The 21,877-nt window shown below is 41.3% G+C and overlaps 1 protein-coding gene across 2 annotated transcripts in view; it reads right to left on the bottom strand.

Annotated features, from left to right (window-relative positions):
* The window catches only part of LOC309344651 (uncharacterized protein), a 39,779-nt gene extending 21,595 nt beyond the window's left edge, over positions 1 to 18,184 (bottom strand). For both annotated transcript variants that reach the window (XR_014157809.1, XM_081867282.1), the window contains exon 1: positions 18,059 to 18,184. Coding sequence is in view for 1 of the 2 variants with exons in the window: in XM_081867282.1 (XP_081723408.1) it covers positions 18,059 to 18,091 (33 nt within the window). In the remaining variant the exon portion in view is untranslated. The remainder of the gene's footprint in view (positions 1 to 18,058) is intronic.
* Positions 18,185 to 21,877: the final 3,693 nt, after the last annotated feature.

Genomic DNA, 21,877 nt, shown 5'->3' with positions numbered 1-21,877 from the left:
TAATGTATTCTCAACTTCCATCAGCCCTAGGCAGTATGGCCAGTGATCAGGGAAGATCAGAACAGCAGTCCAAAAACATGATGGACCAGACATCCTCCATAGCTGATATGGAACCTAGCTGTAATGGGAAGTATCAGAAGAAGAAGAAGAAGAAGAAGAAGAAGAAGAAGAAGAAGAAGACGACGACGACTAGGTCCTAAAGCCCTAGTCAGTCACTTCTTCCTCCAGCCATAGCTGAAACAGTTTCATTTCAGTCCAGAACAAAGTGTTATTTGTGGGCCTCCTTCCATATGGCTGCACACCTTAAGATTCTCAGTGAAGGATTTATATTCTTGTGTGGCAGATATGTGAGGGGTAATTTCATACTATAAGGAGCAGGAATGTTCCTCAGAAGTAACCAAGAGGAATCACTTCATTTTCCTTACAATACACACTGGGCCAATGCAACATCAGGGGCACTGTGGAGAAAACAAAATGGCAGCCACAAGGCAAAGTGTAGGCAGGTGTCAACATAGCAGGCCTTATTCAGGCATGGGACCCTTAGCAGCTGCCCCAGAGTGCCTGTGCTGATGCTAGGCCTGCTCCAATAAGATAGGATTTAAAGAAAAATTTTGAATTTCAAGTTTCTGTCTTGAAATTAGAGCTGCATTCATAAATCACCAGTGGTTGTCCCACTCCTTGCATTTCTAGAGATTCAGCTTACTTATGACAAGCAAGTGGCATTACAGAATTAGTTAACTGTGAAGATACAAGGGGTCCCAATCCTCACCCTAAAGTAGCATCTTCCATAGACAAACTCATATGCACCCTAAAGTGTTGGCCCACATTATTCAGATAAGAACAGGTCACGAGCCAATAAAAGAAAGCACAGTATGCCAGAATAGCCTGTGGAAAAATAAATGAGAAAAGAAAACCTAAATGAGTCAAAGAAGTATCGAGAAGAATGGCATAGGGTTTTGTGTTGCTTTGTGTTTGTTTTTGTTTTTGTTTTTGTTTTACAGCAGCCTCCACTGACATTATGGGAATATTTAATGGAAGGTGGGAAACATCTATTTTCAACCAATATAAAATATCAACTTTAATTTTGGGTATTTTGAATGGATAGATTCTGTGAACAGCCAAAGTAGAAGTCAGTCTTCACTATATGCCAAGCACATTTATCATTTCAGCAGTGTGTGTATCACAATACACCAAAGAAAATAATAATAAGCAGGCTGTTATTAGGAAGAGATTTGATTTCCCAGAAGATATCTAGGGAATTGGTGAGGAATGGTCCATTTTGTAAATATCACTAGCTTTCCAGAAGTTCAACAATACTCGGTGCAATGCATCGTGTGGGAGTGAGAGGGCTCTCTGACTCATGCTGCTGAGGATGATGTAAAGAGACCTATTAAAATAGCAGCATGTGCAAAGTAATATGGAGAGAACAAAAGAAGCAGTGAAGGTCACCTATTTCTTTGTTGATAATAACACAAAAGCCTAAAATGTCACCACTTGAGCTAGATTTCTCCACTACAAAGTTAAGTGTTCTTAACGTTCTATATATGCCATGCGTATCTCTTATAAACTTCTGGGTTCTGTATAATTAAAATCCCACACATCACAGTCTCCACTTCAGTTTTCTCCCTACAATTATAAATCACAAATCCTGGCTATGAGGTGGGAAGAAAAGATCCTGCCCCTGTAGAATATATGTGTTTGTGCCTGTATTTATGTATGAGCTCTGGTGACAGAGAGTGTGACTTCTGATTTGTATGGTTATCCAAAATCTATAGACCTCCTGTGTCCAATGGGAGGAAAAATAGATGGCTGTGTATCCAAAGACTATGTGCACATGGGGTCCTTATTATGCGCTATGGATAGGTAAGCCTCGTTGAACAACCAGCAAATTTGTTCTAATGGACATGCATAGCTGCTGATTTAGTGGATCACAATTCTATTTATCTTTTGGTAAGGTCTAGCACATAAAAAGCAGAGAAAGTGAGATTTAATAGTGCCACCTCGCTCGGGGTACCACATATTTACATCCAGACAGGTAACATCTCCAGTCCACCCAATCACAAAAGGGTCCTGCAAGAGGGCATTGCTGGCTCACTCCATTCCTGAACAGTGCTAAGTAGTGCTTACTGCTTATGAACTAGATTAAGCAATTTTCCAAGATCCTCTCTGATTGAATGCTGAGTGCTTTGCGCATCCACTGCCCACCCTTTCTAGGAATCAACATAAGATCGGCAAGTTTGGGACATGCTTTATCTTCTTGAGATTCCTGCCTGTGGCTCCGCATCATACTGCATGTGAGAAGGATGCTGTCCATTAAATTAGTGCTGAAAGCTCACTTAAAGTTATACAAGCCTTGGATCTTTTATTTCCAGGGAAACTTATTAATTTCCCTATTTTGTTATCTGAAGCCTTTACACAATATAACTGAAAATCAGACGCCTGAAGTTGACTGACTTGGTGCATTGCTTCAGACTTGTCTTCTTGATGTTTCTAACCAGTTTCACTCTGTGTTATACTTTTGTAGGTAAAGGGTAAAGGGACCCCTGACCATTAGGTCCAGTCGTGACCGACTTTGGGGTTGTGGCGCTCATCTCGTTTTATTGGCTGAGGGAGCCAGCGTACAGCTTCCAGGTCATATGGCCAGCATGACTAAGCTGCTTCTGGTGAACCAGAGCAGCGCACGGAAACACCATTTACCTTCCCGCTGGAGCAGTACCTATTTATCTACTTGCACTTTGATGTGCTTTCGAACTGCTAGGTTGGCAGGAGCAGGGACCGAGCAACGGGAGCTCACCCCATCATGGGGATTCGAACCATCGACCTTCTGATCAGCAAGTCCTAGGCTCTGTGGTTTAACCCACAGTGCCACCTGCGTCCCTTCATACTTTTGTAAGGGGAGGTTAAATCCAGAGACCATTGGGTTTGAGGTTACTTCCCTACTCATGAAGAATCTAAGGTACCTCCACCTTCAAAGCCAGCGAGATTTCAAGGTGGGCAACAGTGACTACATTTTTAAAAGGATGCATTTCTCCTGAATGTACGTCCCTATTCATCATACAATCTCAGAAGCATCTGGTTCATCAGTGCTGTAGACAGAAGGCTCAACTTGATGGATTTTTTATCTGTTCCAGAAGGGCCCTCCTTATATTCTTATGACTTATTTTTATCTTCACTTGTCATGTGTTGGTACAATAATATGCCAGAGAATTTCTATATGAATCTGTGGCAATTCAGAAGTATCTCTATGAGGGGGGAATGGGCAGCAGTCTCTGTATTTTCTGTTCCTTCCCACTTGGTCCTTCATACTGTGTCCTGGATTAATACAAACTTAATGTACTCTGACTTTAATATATGTTTATCATAATCAACACCACAACACATTTATATAGGCTCATGATAATAAAGCTGTATTAAATGGCCTCCAATCCAGCTTAACCAACCTGAAAATCAGGATATAAGAAAATATAGCATGCACTATATAAAACACCAGAAAATTGTATCCAGTACTGTTCGCTAAGGAGTATGCAATTAAAAAAAAACAAACCACCAGTTTGCAACTAAAAACGGTGAAGTTATTTGCTTCATGTATTGCAACCAGAACATAACTGCAGACATCCTAAATGAATTTGGAGAGTAGAAGAGTAGAAGGGTCACAGCTGGGAATCTAACTTATTCAGCCATGGCACACAGTTAATTTTACTGAAAGATTAAAAATGAGCCATCTCCAAATACTGCAGGCACTGGACTGAAGCTGCAGGAGTCCAAGTAGCAAAATTTGGATAATATCTGACATGACACATATTATAATTTCAGAAGCTGTTGTTATTTTCCTATAACATTGCCACTGAAATAGAAAATGATTCAAGTGTGTCCTTTACTATTGACACATCTGTTTCCCAGCAGACCAAAACAAGTTGAAAATTAATGAGTGAGTGAGACCTTCCTTCATCATTCATAGTAATCCATCATGAAATGTAACTGAAATTATTATGGATTGGTTTCAGGGCCACTTGACTCAGGAGGTCTCCAGCTATACTCGAAAACAATGTTGTTTCATCACTAAAAGAGAGTGTGGAAGGCAACTGAATGGTTCCTGATTGGAGTCAATGACTCAAGCTTAACCAGTTTGCAAGTCAGGCTGTAAGAGGCCATCAGTTGCCCAGGGCACATTTGGAATTTTGCAGGAATGCTCTGGATACTGGACACAAATGCTCCCTGACTTCTGCTTATATAGCATTGCACTATGAGGACGGTGCTTTATTGGTGGATTACTCACATCCACATGAGCTATACATCCCTGGCTGTAACATTCCTTGTGTATTCCTGGGGGGAAAGGAAGTCTACTATAGATATTCTCATGGCTTTGAACTAAAAGCAACAGTGTGAGTTAAACTTTCACAGCTGTCGCAGCTAGTTTCAGCCTTTGATGCTCCCAGCTAGTGTATCGTTTCTCATAATTTACCAGCCATGTGACATTCTGCTATTTCCTACTGAATAAATGTTGGATACACAGATTCGTATGAACTCCTACACTCAAGGATTACAAATAGCAAACATGCTCTGAACACTATACGCAACATTCTTTGGGCTCCCCCCCAGACAACTTGTTTATTTAGCATTCATCCTGATTTGCTCGCACAAAGCTTACATGGCACTCAGGCTATATCTGGTTTTTATCGCGCATTCATTCAGATTTGTTTACTCGGAGGTTACATGACAATTAGCAGATGCTGTGACCTTCCAACAGTTTGACCTCACCCTTTAAGGCACATGCCTCTATTGTTTCCGGAGACAGACAGCGACAGCAGCCTGGGCTCTACATGCACTCAGACACATCCCTCTCTGTCTTCCATCTAGACAAGCCATGGGCAGAGTTCAAGGACTCTGTTCAGGGAAGTTTTTAACGTGTGATATTTTACTGTATTTTTGGTTTCTATGGAAGCCGCCCAGAGTGGCTGGGGAGGCCCACCCAGATGGGCGGGGTATAAATAATAAATTATTATTATTATTATTATTATTATTATTATTATTATTATTAAGGACACATTCCAGCCAGGCATGAGCACTCAAGGTGGGCGTGAATCACAGCCAATGAGATGTGTGGACGGCAGAAGGACTGGGTGTGGCTTGGGAAACTCCAAATGACCAGATAGAGAGGCCTGAAGGAGAGTCACATTCTCCCCCTAGGCCTGATGCCTTCCACACCTGTTGCACTGCCTTCTGCTGAGTGCCATATCAGTAGATATCAAGCAAACTTTGTTGATAATTGAAAGAATATCACTAAAATTCTCCCCCTCCAACCAATTGCCCGATGCAGAATGTTCATGCATTTTTGCTGAGTAAGGTAGAGCTTACGCTTACCCAGATGTGTTGTCAGAATCCACACTCTTAATTAATGCACTTTGCTATTGTATGACTCCTAGGTAGTGTGTGTGTGTGTGTGTGTAGAGCGTTTCTCAAGTCAAGACATGCATGCAGTGCATGTTTGTGTCTGTGTTTAGGATGCGTGTTTTATGATGTGTAGCTTAGCCCATCATTCATTTGCAAGCAGATCTGAAAGCAAGTATCTGGAAAATCATCAGTAAAACTCGCCAGTGACAAATGCCCCAGGTTCCCTGGTACATGGTTGAAGCTGCAGCTGAATACCTGCCAGCAACATTTATGAGCACATTTTTCTGCACTCTTAGCATTCATGCAGTCAGTTTTCCTATTCATGGCTGTCACCAGGAAGCATCATATCTACCCTCCTTACCCAGCATTGTGATTAAATCCCTCAATCAAAATAAAAAATGAGACTTCTATTTTGAAGGAGCTGAGGGTTGCCGTGTGATAGGTAGCTTGCTGAAAGTGCATGGCTCAGAATGCACTGCGGAAAGGTATTTGCCGGCATGCAGAACTGTATTCTAAAGCTTAACTCTAAGGTGCTTGTTTGTGATTTATCATTTCTATAGCACTCCCATCAAGCAAAATGCTTTACATACATATTTTCATTCATCTTCACAACAGCCTTTTAAGCCAGCTTTGACTGAGAGGCATCCGCTTGTCCAAGGTTATCAGGTGAGCAGAAATATGAATCTGGGTCTTTCGTGTGTAAATCCAGCATTATCCTATCAACGGCTACTAGTTACAATGGCTATATTACCTCCTGTATCAATGGCAGGATTCAAGTTGCTGAAAATCATAAGGCAGGGCCATCTTATAGGCGCTAGGGGTGCAGGGCACCTGGGCGCCAGGCTCTCAGGGGCACCAGGCCGAGAGTCCGGGGCCCAAGAGTTGAGTCTGGGGAAGAGCCCACCTGTCGGTCGGAGCACCACGGCGGGCTCTTCTGCTGTGGGCGGCTCTGTGCCATGAGTTCGGGGGCGACCGAGCCAGCTCCACCCTCCTGCATGCCTGGGACTGGGCAACCTGGGGGGGAGCACCAGGCGGATCTTTGCACCCCGGCACCACATATGCTTAAGACAGCCCTGAGTCAAGGGAGCACTGTTGTGCTCAGGTCCTGCTTTTGAGCTTCCCATGAGCATCTGGTTGGCTGCTGTGACCACAGAATGCTGGACTAGACGGGCCACTGGCCTGATCCAGAAGGACATCATCTGAAGTCCTGCACTCTGATCCACACAAAAAATGTTCTATGGTTCTTCCCATTTCTCCTTACAACAGCCCTGTGAGTTAGGTTCTCCTGACAGATGGTAGCATGCCCCAGTAAGCTAAATGCAATCAGTTTCCAAATGTACAAACCATTATATTCCTGCAGGATTCTGGTATTAAGAGATGTCTTTCTTGTTTATGGCAACTGTGTGCTATTCTAAAGATTAACATGTGGGGGAAGGCATTGCCTTTATTACGTTACCGTTGGAGAAACCCTGTATAATATATAACATAACAATAGTATCTGTTCTGCTGTAGCTTTAAATTCAAAGGTTGGCATGGCAACAGATATTCCCACATTGTTGCATCTCCCTTGTGCTGCCATTTTGTTCAGGATCCCTGGTGGGTTCAGGATTAACTGCCTCCACTATTTCATTTTGAATAACTAAATCAGGGGTTTTTTGGGGGGGGAGCTATAGCATGAAATGCACAGCTGAAGCGTGGTACAAGCCGTGCACTTTTTGTTTTGTAGCTTCACTGCAGTTTTAAAGTATGCCTTTATGCAACCTGCATAGTCCCAAGCTCAACATGATGGGATGTCAAATGCCAGTAACATAGCACTCTGTTTAGAATTGAAGCTGGCTGAACCACATATAGTGGTACCTTGGGATGCGAATGGGATCCGTTCTGGAGCCCCGTTCGCATCCTGAACAGAACGTAAGATATGACGGCGCATCTGCGCGTACGCGGGTTGCGTTTTGCCGCTTCCATGCATGCGTGTGACATCATTTTGAGCGTCTGCGCATGCGCGAGCGGCGGAACCCGGAAGTAAAGCGCTCCATTACTTCCGGTTTGCCGCGGAGTGCAACCCGAAAGCGCTTAACCTGAAGCTCATTCAACCCAAAGTATGACTGTATGCACCTCTGGCTTGACGTTTGCCTGTCGTCTGCAAACACCTCACAATTTTCCAAAACTTGTCTATTATTCAGACATCTAACTTTCGAAGGAGGAAAACACAGCTTCTCTTGCCCTTCCATAGCACCACATTGCCATATATGTATTGCATACTCTAATGAAGCAAATACTTTACAAGTATATGTTGTTTCATGTTAATTTTGAAATTTAAAACTAATGATAATAACAGCAACAACTTTTCTTACCTAAAGGTAAAGGACCCCTGACAGTTAAGTCCAGTCACAAACGACTCTGGGGTTGCAGTGCTCATCTTGCTTTACTGGTTGAGGGAGCCAACATTTGTCCACAGACAGTTTTTCTGGGTCATATGGCCAGCATGACTAACATGCTTCTGACGAAACCAGAGCAGCGCACGGAAACACCGTTTACCTTCCTGCCGGAGCAGTACCTATTTATCTACCTGCACTTTGACATGCTTTTGAACTGCTAGGTTGGCAGGAGCTAGAACCGAACAACAGGAGTTCACCCCATCGTGGGGATTCGAACCTCTGACCTTCCAATCGGCAAGCCCTATGCTCAGTGGTTTAGACCACAGCACCACCTGCGTTCACCTAGCTTTCACCGAAAGGTCTCATATAAAAACTTACCATGGATAGCAAAACAAATAATTTGACAGAGACCAAGCTGCAGCAGAATGGAAGCAGCACTGATTGTGATGAATACTGATCAGAACAGAAATTACTGCCTTCTTACATTCTTCATTAGAAATATATATGCTATCAGGGCAGGATTGGGCACTAAGCAGAATAATCAGAAAGACCCCCAAATGCAGCAAGGCTGGCTTACCACATTGCAATGTAAGTGAAGAAGTATGCATTATAAATTTAAATTCCCCAGAAAACCATGAAGTCCAGAGTCGCAAATCACCTACCCCTGTATCTGCCCCCCAGTATACCAGCTCTATAAGCAAGTACATCGACTTTGACTAGAAAACCATCATCAGTTACCTTGATTTGGCAAACAAAACAAGGGCAGAGTCATCACTGCAGTTAAATTGATCAGATTTGCTGACCATTTCAACAAGCCCATATTTGAAGGAGCAAGCTACAGTAGTAAGAGACTGACTAGATACATCCTTAGTGCACTAAAGCTGCTGAGGTGTGTTTGTTATTTCCTTATTGCTATTCAAGCGACTGCATAATGATTACTTTCCTGAAAACTTACTAAATAAGTAAGCACAAGTTGTTGCTAGGTAACACAAAGCTACAGCAGCATCACTGCCTGGTTCAGGCAGAATGTACTATTTGACAGAGAGGGGGGAGCTAGAAAATGTCTTTTACATATATTTTCTTTTCTTTTGCATGTTTATTAATCGCTACTGAGTCATTTTGAAACTGAAACTCCTCCCTCATTTTGGGGTTTATGTTGCCCCGCCCTCCTCCTTTTCCTCTTCACTGTTAACAAATATTTACGCTTTGTTCCCTGTGTGTCTCACCTCAAAGTTGAGGGACCCCACCACAGCCTTCCTTCATGAAGGGATGAAATGAAAAAATACTGAAACTCCCACCCCTTTCTATTTGTAGGGGGGGGGGTCCTCACTCAAGTATCTTTCTGGTTACTCATATAGACTATCTTGACAACAGTCTTGGCTAACCGCAACAGCGCAATGATAGGTAGAAGTTGCAAACCTGGCAGGATAAAGTTAGAGGTTTGATGTTACAGCCAGGAAGCAAAAGAATATTATACAGTATATTAAAGTCTTATGTATTTTTCTCATTTCTTCAGATTTATATTATTTGATACCATTTTTAATTATAATTATTGTTTCCTGTGCTGTGGTTTTCACATTAAGGGCACATTAATAGATATTTTAAACAAACAAACAATGTTGCTATATCTTTAATCAGTGCAGATGTGCAATGTGTTTTTCTTCATATGCAGTGTTAACATGAAGAGAATTTATTACCATAAAGTATACTGTGGGCATAATTCAGCACAGTTTTCACTTGTTTAAGCTCATTCACTTCGTTGGCCTTGCTATGCTTGTTTACTCAGAAGCAAGTCCTAGTGTAGCCAGTGGGGTTTACTCAGTAAGTGTGTTTAGGACTGCAACCACAAGCCTCCCTTCCTCTTTATTAGACTGTGACTAAAATGTACTTCAGAAACATTAATACTTTGTGATATAGTGGTTGGTATGATGAACTAAGACAAGGTAGATGAGAGTTCAAATCTTCTCTGCCCTGAGGTTCACTGTGTGGCCTCCAGCCAATCACTGTCTCTCAACCTAATCTATTTCACATGGTTGGTGTGAGCATAAAACAGGTTATCCCATTTTTAATATATATTTATATCCCACCTTTCCTCAGAGGAGCTCAAGGTGGCATATATGGCTTTTCTCTGCCACAGTTTATCCTCATAACAACCCTGTGAGGTAGGTTAAGGCTGAGGGAAAGAAACTGTCCCAGTATCACTCATCCCCAAGGTCATCATATTCAGGTATGCCACTCTGAGCTATTTTGAGGAAGGGGAGGCAAAACATGTGATTTGCTTTAAACATGCATTTTTTTGCGCTCTGGAAATGTACCACTGATGTTCATGCCCTGCACTGGTTGGTTTACATGGAGTCAGTATTACCACCCATTTCCCCCCTTGCCCACCAACTGTTTGCTTCCATTAGATTCATTTCTTGTAGACCTTTTGGCCAGTTGTTCCAATTGATCTCTTTCCCCTTAGAAGTGCCTGGATTCAGAAACAAACTCAGAACAACAGGATGGCAAGTCATGATGCTGTAGCTACATGAGTCAACTGCTTTTCAATGGCTGGAGGAGATGTGTCAAATAATTCCCCCCCCCCCTTGATTTGGAAAGACTTGCTTCAATGAGATGTGAAAAACTTTGTCTTAGTTGGCATAGGGTACTCCAGAGGGGGAAAGCTTAATCAACTTCCTTTTGCTAACTTACTGTAGTGGGATATAATTTCAATTTCCTACAATGTACAATAAAGAACAGCGTTGGAAATTAACTCCAAATAGTTCACCCCACTGGCATTGCTTACTCCAGAACTGACAAATGCCCCCTATTGGGGCACACAGAGACTTTTCTTCCAAATGTCATTTTCTCAGACCAATGATCTCCATAGCTGCAAAATAATCTCTTTGCTATGTCTTGAAGAATTTCTTTTGTAGCCATGACATTATGGATGGTTATCTTCCTAAGTGTCAGAAAAGGCCAGGCGTCAAGGGGGCTTACTAGTAAAGGCAGTTATATTCCTTCATACCTTCGGGTGCATTTCAAGCAAGTCAGATGTTCAAGCAGCAAATTTGCTTTGACTTGTAATCTTCTTCACATTTGGGGGCTGAAAATGAAATTGTGCTCCTTTAAGGTACTGAATGCTACAGAGTTGCTTCTGCCTTCCTGTTAGGAGCCTGATGTGTTTTGAAGGCAAATTTAAATAAATGAAAACTAGAAATACTATTAAACCATTATATTAAAGATCTTGCTCCTTTGAGTGGCAGAAATGTCTTTCTATTCATCTTGGGCTTCCTACACATGCTGCCAGAAATATTTCCTTTGCGCACGTGATGGGTGATTTCATGCATTTGGAATATATCTCTTTTATTGTGTGATATGCAAGTCCGCATAAGGCAGCACTGAGAGGGACTGAGAGTTGGGCATAAGGTAGTTCTGCTTACCAGACTGCCATTAAAGATATCAGATTTCAATATGGGACACTATCTGGAAAGGCTAGCTATTTCATTTATTTATTAAATTTATCCCATGCCTTTTAGAAAAGAGTCTCAAAGCAGCTTACAAAATAGCTGGGCATTTGTAACTGTTTACTCAAAAAGAGGGGAAGTGGTTCAGCACATTTCTCATCTCACATTTGCCATGGTGCTCAGAACACACCACAGACCAATGAGTGCTGCTCCTGTCCACAAGCAGAAGTCAACAAAAAGCTACCATAATCCCCTTTAGCCATCAACGGTTAACATTGTTTCTTAACTGAATTACCAAACACTTCAGAAGCTGTGCTGAAAACTCCTCTTCCATAATACAGTGGTACATTCTCACGTTCCATGTGCTATGTTAAGGAAACAGGCTGAAATGTGAGTTCGTTTTTGCTGCTCTGCCAATTGCAACCATGTGGAATAACATGCAGATCCTCTAATGCAGGGACTTTATTGCACCTGATTTTTTGTCCTCTTTTATTATATACAATACTTTCTTAGTTGGCTGCAAGAAGGTTGCATTTCCTAATAGAAAGCATCCAAACACATTTTCCTTCATAGATTCCCTGATCCATACAGTTTGCATCTGGAAAAAAATGAACTCAGTTTTTGCAAGCAGATTGAAAGAGAAGCTGGAACAGAATGCTAATGTTAATAAATCATCTCAAAGGCCTTTCTAGAACCATTCTGGTATAGTTCCTGGGGTTATTTATTATTATTGGCTGTTTGCTTGTGTCACTAATCAGGCAAACATTCACCTTTGTTTCGTTCCTTTCTTTTATGTATAAAGGTTATAATATTCATAATTAAACTGGAAAGTTCATTCAGTGTAACCTAATTTAGAAATAAACATTATTTTAAAAAATACAGTGTCTTTATAAGTTAGGGAATTGTTCTGGGGGGATGCTTATAACAAACTAATTATAGTGCCTTTGTTTTCATCTGTAAGAGGATTTGCATGCATAACAGAAATAACTGAGCAGTTTATTAAAACGAGTTGAGGAGGAAATGCTTCATCTATTCTATTCTAGATTTATATTCAGATTATAATAATTTACCTCTCAGCTGCACATTTTTTTGTTTGCATTGTCAATTCACATATAGGTGAAGTCTCTCAAACAGGAATATATAATAGCAGGATTCGTGAGCTCAGAATGTGAGACTTCCACACAAGGTTTTGAATGGTAAAAAGTATAACATTTTCGTACTTGGAAAGTGGAGTTACATAGGATATGCAGAGCCACTTTGCTTTGCTACTAATGGTAGTGAAAATTAAGGGCACTTAGTAGATTAAGTAAAATGTTGGCATGAATCTGACTTGCATTCTAGACAGGACCTTTGTATTACTATGAAAGCATTTGCATATCCAAGATAGAGACATCAGAAGCCACCATTGTTCTAGTATAATTTACAATCCCTTAATATTCATGTTTTTTATTATTTTCTTTTTTTTAAAAAACCCTTAATACAGTAAAATTATAACTACAAAAAATACAAATTGAATAAGTAGAATACAGAGTCCTCTCTTTAAAGTAATTCTTAGCGCTTACAACCCACCTGGAATCTTTCCTTTCTCCTCCCAGCCTCTCACCCTGGGAGAGGGCCATTCCCTGACTCTCACCCAGGTTCCTCCATCAACCATCTACCATCCCCATAAGTATACAATCTCTGGACCTTAATAAAACTCCAAAGAAGGAAGAAGAAGCAGAAGAAAAAGAAAGAGGAGAAAAATGTAAAAAAGAAAGGGGCAATAAAAAGAAAGAGAGGGGAGAGAGAGAAAAGTTATAAGCAAAAACGAAAGAAAAAGATACAAAGAGAAAACTTCCGATTTTCCATTTACTGGTTACTTAAAAAAAGAAAAAAGGTATTATTTAAGACATTCAGTCCATGCTAACATTCATCTTCTCCACCTTCTATTAAACAGTATTTCTTTTAAGTCGAGGTGTCTCAGAATCAATCATTTCTTTTTACCCACAAAAACTCCAAGATGGGTTCCCTAATTGTTATTATTATTGATAGATGTCAATAACTTTATCTCCATTAATTCCCACCAACATTACTTGAATGATAATAAATTATTCTGCCCATTTCCATATTAAAGTCTCTCCACTGTGATCACATATTGGGACGATACACTTTTCTTTTTCTTTTTCTTATTACATATCCTTTAGTTCAGCAGGAAGTTGCAGGATGTGCACTGGCGGGAAATAAAGTGTTTCCAAAAAACTCAAATACCCAAAGTGTATTGAAAGTAGGATCATGTATGAATGCACTGATAGCATCATGAGCACAAATCATCATTAATGCACATTCAAAAGGACATCTAGAAGGGGACTAATTTTTATATTTAAAGCATGTTCCGCCAAAACCAGAAAGCATGAAATAAAAATAGTGGTGAAAGTATTCAGCTGTTCTCATGTGTGTCTTGTAAACCTAGTAAAGTATTTTCCTTTAATGAGCTCTTGCACAGTTCAGTGGACACCAGGGACTATTAGACTCTTTTTGTGTGAGTGCAACGTGAGCAAACAAAACTTGCAGTTCCATAGTAACAGTATCTGAATAATTTAAATAGAGCAACTTACAAAACAGTAATTTACTGAGGCATATTTTGCACAACTGTGACAGGCCTATGTTAAAGCTAGTATAAAAGATAGCTGTTGTCTGATGGTACAATGGGCTAAAGATTTTGGATATAATATTCAGTTAGAATCATGGGAAAGGTTGTGGAAGGAAGGTTGAGGAAGGAAGGTGCTCATCAATGGTTCCTCTTCATCCTGGAGAAGAGTGACTAGTGGGGTGCCACAGGGTTCTGTCTTGGGCCCGGTCTTATTCAACATCTTTATCAACGACTTGGATGATGGACTCAAGGGCGTCCTGATCAAATTTGCAGATGACACCAAACTGGGAGGGGTGGCTAACACCCCAGAGGACAGGATCACACTTCAAAACGACCTTGACAGATTAGAGAACTGGGCCAAAACAAACAAGATGAATTTTAATAGGGAGAAATGTAAAGTATTGCACTTGGGCAAAAAAAATGAGAGGCACAAATACAAGATGGGTGACACCTGGCTTGAGAGCAGTACATGTGAAAAGGATCTAGGAGTCTTGGTTGACCACAAACTTGACATGAGCCAACAGTGTGACGCGGCAGCTAAAAAAGCCAACGCAATTCTGGGCTGCATCAATAGGAGTATTGCATCTAGATCAAGGAAAGTAATAGTGCCACTGTATTCTGCTCTGGTCAGACCTCACCTGGAGTACTGTGTCCAGTTCTGGGCACCACAGTTCAAGAAGGACACTGACAAACTGGAACGTGTCCAGAGGAGGGCAACCAAAATGGTCAAAGGCCTGGAAACGATGCCTTATGAGGAACGGCTAAGGGAGCTGGGCATGTTTAGCCTGGAGAAGAGGAGGTTAAGGGGTGATATGATAGCCATGTTCAAATATATAAAAGGATGTCACATAGAGGAGGGAGAAAGGTTGTTTTCTGCTGCTCCAGAAAAGTGGACACGGAGCAATGGTTCCAAACTACAAGAAAAAAGATTCCACCTAAACATTAGGAAGAACTTCCTGACAGTAAGAGCTGTTCGACAGTGGAATTTGCTGCCAAGGAGTGTGGTGGAGTCTCCTTCTTTGGAGGTCTTTAAGCAGAGGCTTGACAACCATATGTCAGGAGTGCTCTGATGGTGTTTCCTGCTTGGCAGGGGGTTGGACTCGATGGCCCTTGTGGTCTCTTCCAACTCTATGATTCTATGATTCTATGATTCTATTAGTTTTACTGCATGCAGTGCACTTAAAGAAAATGCTATGAAAATGATGTATAGATGGTATTTAACACCAGCTAAACTGGCCAAAATGTAGAAGACAAGAACTAATGAATATTGGAAATGTAAAGAAAGGGAAGGTATCCTCTACCACATGTGGCGGACCTGTAAAAAGGTAAAGGCTTTCTGGGAAATGGTGTATAATGAGATAAAGAAAATGTTTAAAAACACTTTTGTTGAAAAACCAGAAGCCTTTTTACTGGGAAGAGATACCAAGGGAAGATAAAAGACTGTTTCTGTATGCAACAACTGTGGCAAGAATTATTTTAGCCCAAAAATGGAAACAACAAGAAGTACCAACAAAAGAAGAGTGGCAGATGAAGATGATGGACTTTGCAGAACCGGTGAAGCTGACAGGAAAAATCCGAAACCAGCATGATCAAATATTCCAAAAGGACTGGAGTAAATTTATACAATATCTGAAAGATTATTGTAAGCAATTAACATCACTAGCAGGGTTGTTTGAAGACTTGTAATGAGAAATTTTCTACCTTTCTATATTTATTTAAATTTTGAGTCCTTTTGTAATGAGTGTAATTAGAATTGGAAAATGTACAAAATGCAATGATATAAAGGTTAATTTTGAAAACTACGAGGCGGAAGGGAAGGAAGTCTATAGGCTCTAAAGAGCCAGGGTAGTAAAGTGAATAACGATGATGTGAATGTATATTAGGTAAAGATAAAGGTAAAGGGACCCCTGACCGTTAGGTCCAGTTGTGACCAGCTCTGGGGTTGCGGCGCTCATCTTGCTTTACTGGCTGAGGGAGCTGGGTTACAGCTTCCGGGTCATGTGGCCAGCATGACTAAGCCGCTTCTGGCGAACCAGAGCAGCGCACGGAAATGCCGTTTACCTTCCCACCGGAGTGGTACCTATTTATCTACTTGCACTTTGTGCTTTTGAACTGCTAGGCTGGCAGGAGCAGGGACCAACAACGGGAGCTCACCCCATCATGGGGATTCGAACCTAGGCTCTGTAGTTTAACCCACAGTGCCACCCACGTCCCTTAATGTATATTATTAAATAAATAAAAATTATATCTATATATTAAAAAACAAAGATAGCTGTTGCCATCACTGAAATAAACTGCCTCGGTTTTAGCCGATCCTAAGATTGACAAGAAGAGCAATCTGCATAAGCAGCTCATCCAAGAGGGGTTCTCAGTTATACATATCATCAGCATCAGGGCTGGCTCAATACATTTTCGCACCTGAGGCAGACCCCAGAATGGCACCTCCCACCCTGCCATGGAAGAAAGTGTGAGCAACAAGGAGGGAAGAAAGAGTGACATCAGCATCTGCCCCCCCTGTAGATCCTGCCGCCTGAGCCATTCACCTGACCTTGCCTCATGGGTGGGCTGCCCCTGTTCAGCATATATCCTTTGGGAATTCCTTTTAAATTAACACAACAGTAATAACATTGAGGTGGGGGGTATTAGGTGACAGCTGGTGCACTGGTAGCAAGTAATAAAGGTGAATGAGGAGAATCCAGTCTCAACAGCAGAGACCAAAAAGATCATAGTTTGTTATCTATTAAAGGTAAAGGAACCCCTGACCATTAGGTCCAGTCGTGACCGACTCTGGGGTTGTGGTGCTCATCTTGCTTTATTGGCCAAGGGAGCCGGCGTACAGCTTCCGGGTCATGTGGCCAGCATGACTAAGCCTCTTCTGGCGAACCAGAGCAGCGCATGGAAACGCCGTTTACCTTCCTGCCTGAGCGGTACCTATTTATCTGCTTCACTTTGACATGCTTTCGAGCTGCTAGGTTGGCAGGAGCAGGGACTGAGCAACGGGAGCTCACCCCGTTGCGGGGATTGGAACCACCGACCTTCTGATCGGCAAGTCCTAGGCTCAGTGGTTTAACCCACAGCGCCACCCACGTCCCTAAACAAATCTTGCTCGCAGCGGTGGTATTTATTAATGGCCCCAATTAAGTCCGCGGTGACAGCAAAGGTAGCTTTATAAAGCTGCACTTCTAAACTCACTTCCTAGGAAGCAAGTCCTATTGCTGCATTTGCTACCCCTGGTTTAAAGGGACACAAGGTAACTCAGATGGGCATCTAAATACTACTGTATTGCATCATTTTCAATATACTGCACTTTTAGATGTTCATCTCTGAGTTTACATTTGGGGGGGTGATATAGATAGAAAACAGCTGTTTGTGCATCCAATTTGCATCAACAAAAACTGCAAACATTTCATATGTTTGCATATAATAAGTGAAGCCGATACTAGAACTTGCCTGTATATTTAATGTACATGTTAAACTTTAAAACAAAGAAACAATACAGAACATATCCTTTGTAAAAAATCCTTTATTTAAAATACATACTTTGTTGTATGAGCAATGTGTTCCACAAACAACAATAAAACAACATAATTCTATTGTTGGTTTAGTGTCACCAGAAATCAATGGAGATTAAGGTGATTTAAGCATAATTTGATCTGATTCAAGTTATTTTAGGACTCGGTTTTTGACCAAGCAGCAAAATGCAGTAGCTGTGCTTTCTGGAAGGGCTAATAATGAGAATGATCAATAGAACCAAAAGGATGCTATCATCTCCTTATGTCAGTTGTATCCCTTGGTATACACAGGGGGTGGGAGAAAAGGAAGAAGCACAAAGAAAAGCAGAAGCAAAGATTCAGGGTCACATCTTGGCCTGTTTTCAGATTGCCACTCTGATCTGACAAACCTTATCATGCCATACCTCAATGGATGATTTCTTAATAAGTGATTGTATTATGGTGATCATTATTTATTATTTCCCATTATAACCTCCTCCTTCCTCTCCAAAGGGAGCCCAGAGCAACTTGCAGTAACAAAATTACATGAGAACAGTATGAAACAGCAATATAATGTAAATAAGCAGTGTATATGAATTGCAATACATACAGATTGTCTGTATTGCCAGATTCTCTCTCTCTCTCTCTCTCTCTCTCTCTCTCTCTCTCACACACACACACACACACACACACACTTTGGTGAAAATAGGGAGTATTTCTTACCTTGAGACTCTCAAATGAATTCTCTTGTGTCATTTGAATGCCTGCGTTAACGAAATGGACTTAAAGCTGATGATGAATTAATGAATGAACACAAAGATATGTAGAGGAGACAGATGGGGTGGGAAGCAGTGGCACTTTGGGTTTCAGGCTGATTTTTAAGAATAAGGGATATTGTTAAAATGTCAAAGCTGACTCACTGTACGAGGAACCATACTGAAAAACAACTGGATAGAGAAATGAATACGCTTTTGTAATGTTTTGGAATAATAAGTTCCGAGACATGGTTCATCTTCATGCATTTTTCTTGGTGTTGTGAATCACCCTTTATATGTTTGCTCTGTAGTAGTTCTTTAATTTTCCTAAGAAAACAAACAAACAAACAAACAAACATGACAATCTTATCCACATTTCCCTGGGAGTAAGTCCCACTGACTTAAAAGGATTTGCTTCTGAGTAGACATGCATAGGTGTGCACTGTAAAAACAATTGACATACCAATTTAAGGAAACCACAAATCCCACCCTAAGAAGCACATGCAATGCTATGTCTGTGGACTCAAAAGCAGATCCCACTGAAATGAGGTTTCCTCCAAAGGAACTGAGTATTGCAGGAGTGAGAAACCTGCCGTCTTCCAGATGTTGATGGGCTGCCAATTCCCATCTACTGGGTGGGACTAGTTAGATGTTATGACTCCAACAATGGGAGGGTTGTAGAGGCTCCCCACCGCTGATGTGTAAGGGTGCAACATCCCTATAATTTCACGGAGGCTTGCCAAAAGCGTGATCCCGTATAAATGAAATCTCTACATGTTTCCTTTATGTTCCACTTATGAGATTCCCTTTTAGCCCTGAAATAATGGAGCTCTCCACGATGGCACTTTCCCATCTCCTCTTTCTGGGAATAGCACATATAACACATAAATACTTGAAAGGCAAATCAATACAGCATAACCTTATTATGGAAGACTCCTTCTCTCACACATTTTAAATAGGCTGTCAAAAGCGCGGGCCTAGAGATTCTTTCCTGAATACCAATGAAAAGCTGTACGTGAGCTATATGTATTTTTAGCATTATTTTTTTTTACGTATTAAAAAGAAAAAGAAAAGGTAATAAAGTACTGGTAGCAGCCCTGATCCCCACCCCTCTTTTATTAGGAATGCATTTGTGGATTTCATTAGTGGCATCAAATATTTTGTCTGCGTCTTTTGGGCTTTAATTATTTCAGTACTCAAGCAAAATCAAATAATCGTTCACCAGAACAATCATTGTGCTGCAGAGTGGCAGTGTTTTCGATGGTAATGTTTTCTTTGCCTTTTCTTTGCCATTATCCTTGAGTATAATTGTTTTGATCGCAGGACTGCACTCGCTTGATTGATGGAAATAGGGCTGCTGCTGTTCTTTCTTTTGCATGAAAAAGAAAATCGTCTGCTCCAACCAGAAAGTTTGCAACTGAATGGACTGAGGTAGTGGTGGCAAGGGTAAAAATGAAAGAGCCACTGTTAATCAATGCAAAAGAGCACATAGGTTGATATAGGCTAAAATAGCTTTATTAATTATATTACTGTAAGGAAAAATGCAAATGCATGATAATTAGTATGTACTGACCTCCCAGTCATTGCAGAAGAAGAAGAAGAAGAGGAGGAGGAGGAGTTTGGATTTGATATCCCGCCTTTCACTCCCTTTAAGGAGTCTCAAAGCGGCTAACATTCTCCTTTCCCTTCCTCCCCCACAACAAACACTGTGTGAGGTGAGTGGGGCTGAGAGACTTCAAAGAAGTGTGATTGGCCCAAGGTCACCCAGCAGCTGCATGTGGAGGAGCAGGGAAGCGAACCCAGTTCACCAGATTACGAGACTACCGCTCTTAACCACTACACCACACTGGCTCTCAATGAGAGAGTGCATTAGCACTGAGTGCATTAGCATTGAGTGCATTAGCACTGACTACCAGAATACAGGAATGGAGCAGCCTATTTGTTACTATGTATAAATATTGGCTGTGGATAAGTAGATATCCTAGAACAGAATTAGTCAACATGGCACCCTATGGATGTTCTTGGATGACAACCTCCGTCACACCTGACCATTGGATTGCAGCAAGCTAAGACTGATGGGAACTGGAGCCGAACAACTTGTGGAGGGCACCCAACCGGCTGCTTCCATTCAACCTCTTTGTTGAGCATTCTTCCTGATTCATTTTCCCAGAGGCATTGACCATTTAATGGGCATTCATTATGATTTGTTGGTTGGGAAGCTGGATGATGTTGCATCAAAGGAAGAGTTCTCCCATACTCTCCAACGCACTTTCCCATCACTTTCCTTTCAGCAAATAGTCCAGTCTTTTAAGGAAGAGGATGTGTTGCACAAGATCGCCCTATCAGCTATAACTGCAGTATAATCTGAATTTGCCAATATGATTGAATCCCATCCAAAACATGTGCCAGTCTGGAAGTGCTTATTTGGCTACCCCTGGGACAGAGAGGCACTTCTTTCTCTTTCTCCCTCTCTTCCTCCATGAAAACTGGGTATTTGGGGAAGGGGCCAGCTCCCTGCATTGCTGCTCCCTTCGATTCAGGGATTCAGGCTGACTTTGAATAGGCTCCCTATTGTTCTCTCTGCCTAGCTTATGATACAGAACTGGTGTTAAGGTAATGGGGGGCATGTACAAGGCCCTAGACTCTGTGGGATTACAAATGAAATTAATAATAGGAAAAATATCTCATTTGGGGAATGTTATGTTTAAGACTTAGGTGTTGTGTGGAGGAAAAAGTTGGGTTAGGTTGTTGTTGTTATAAATGCTGGTGGTAGTTATAAATACTGTATTTTCTAAAGCCAACCTGTTTTGGGGGGAGGGTCAGTAACAAGAGTGTGTGTAATGCTTTGCTATATATTTGATGTGAATGATCTTACTACTTAGTTTGTTTCATGTATACTCCTCCACTGAGGAGTCAGTGGGCTGAAAATGAAACGGGATTTATTCTAAATATATTACGATCTGCATTGTGTTGAATTTTGCTATGTGTGGTGCTGTGGAATTAGGGGGAGGCTTCCCATTTGCCATATGTTTCATCAAGCAAAATCAAAAGCCAAATAACCCTGTTAAGAGAGGTGCTTCCAAAGCCATCTCCTTAATTTTATTTCCCACTCAGTCTCTAACTGTTTAAAATAATGCAGAAATTCAAGTTATTTAATTACACTTGGGAAAGCATTCAATAATATCAATTATCCTAAAGACATGCCTCAGAACTACTCAGGTGTCACTGTAGATTTAAAAGGTCTTATTTCTGATCGGCCTGAAATCCTCCAGCTGTGAAGACGTGCTAACTAGATAATAGATATGCTACACCGAACTGAACACATCAGGAAAATAAATCTAACTCGTCAGCAAACAGTATCCGAAGATTTGCTAGGGCTTCGCAAGGTGCCCACTCCTGTTCAGTAGATTTATACACCTTATGAGATCAATAGGACCGTGAAGAACGACTTACTACCGAAAGGAGGGGGGTCCTGCATATTTGACCCATCGAGTCATGTTATCTGCAAGCCAACCTTTTCCTCAAGGTGCCACTTTCTATTAGTTTCAGAGCACCAACTGCCCAGTGATCACTTGCCAAAAGCATATTGCCTTCACTTAGCACACCGTAAACGTGAATTTTCAATTAGCCACACTTCATTCGGCAACATAGATAATTCACTTCCTTTAGATCGCTGAGTAACTGACCTTCACTGAACAGGTTAAAGGGAGAAATAATGCAGACTTTATCGGCTAATATACGGGTGGCTTCTTCAGCGGTTTTCAAGTTTTCTGCCCTCAGAGAATAC

This window comes from Podarcis erhardii, assembly GCF_964252035.2.
Source record: "Podarcis erhardii genome assembly, chromosome: 6".
Classification (NCBI taxonomy): domain Eukaryota; kingdom Metazoa; phylum Chordata; class Lepidosauria; order Squamata; family Lacertidae; genus Podarcis; species Podarcis erhardii.
This window is presented reverse-complemented; position numbering and strand designations above follow the sequence as displayed.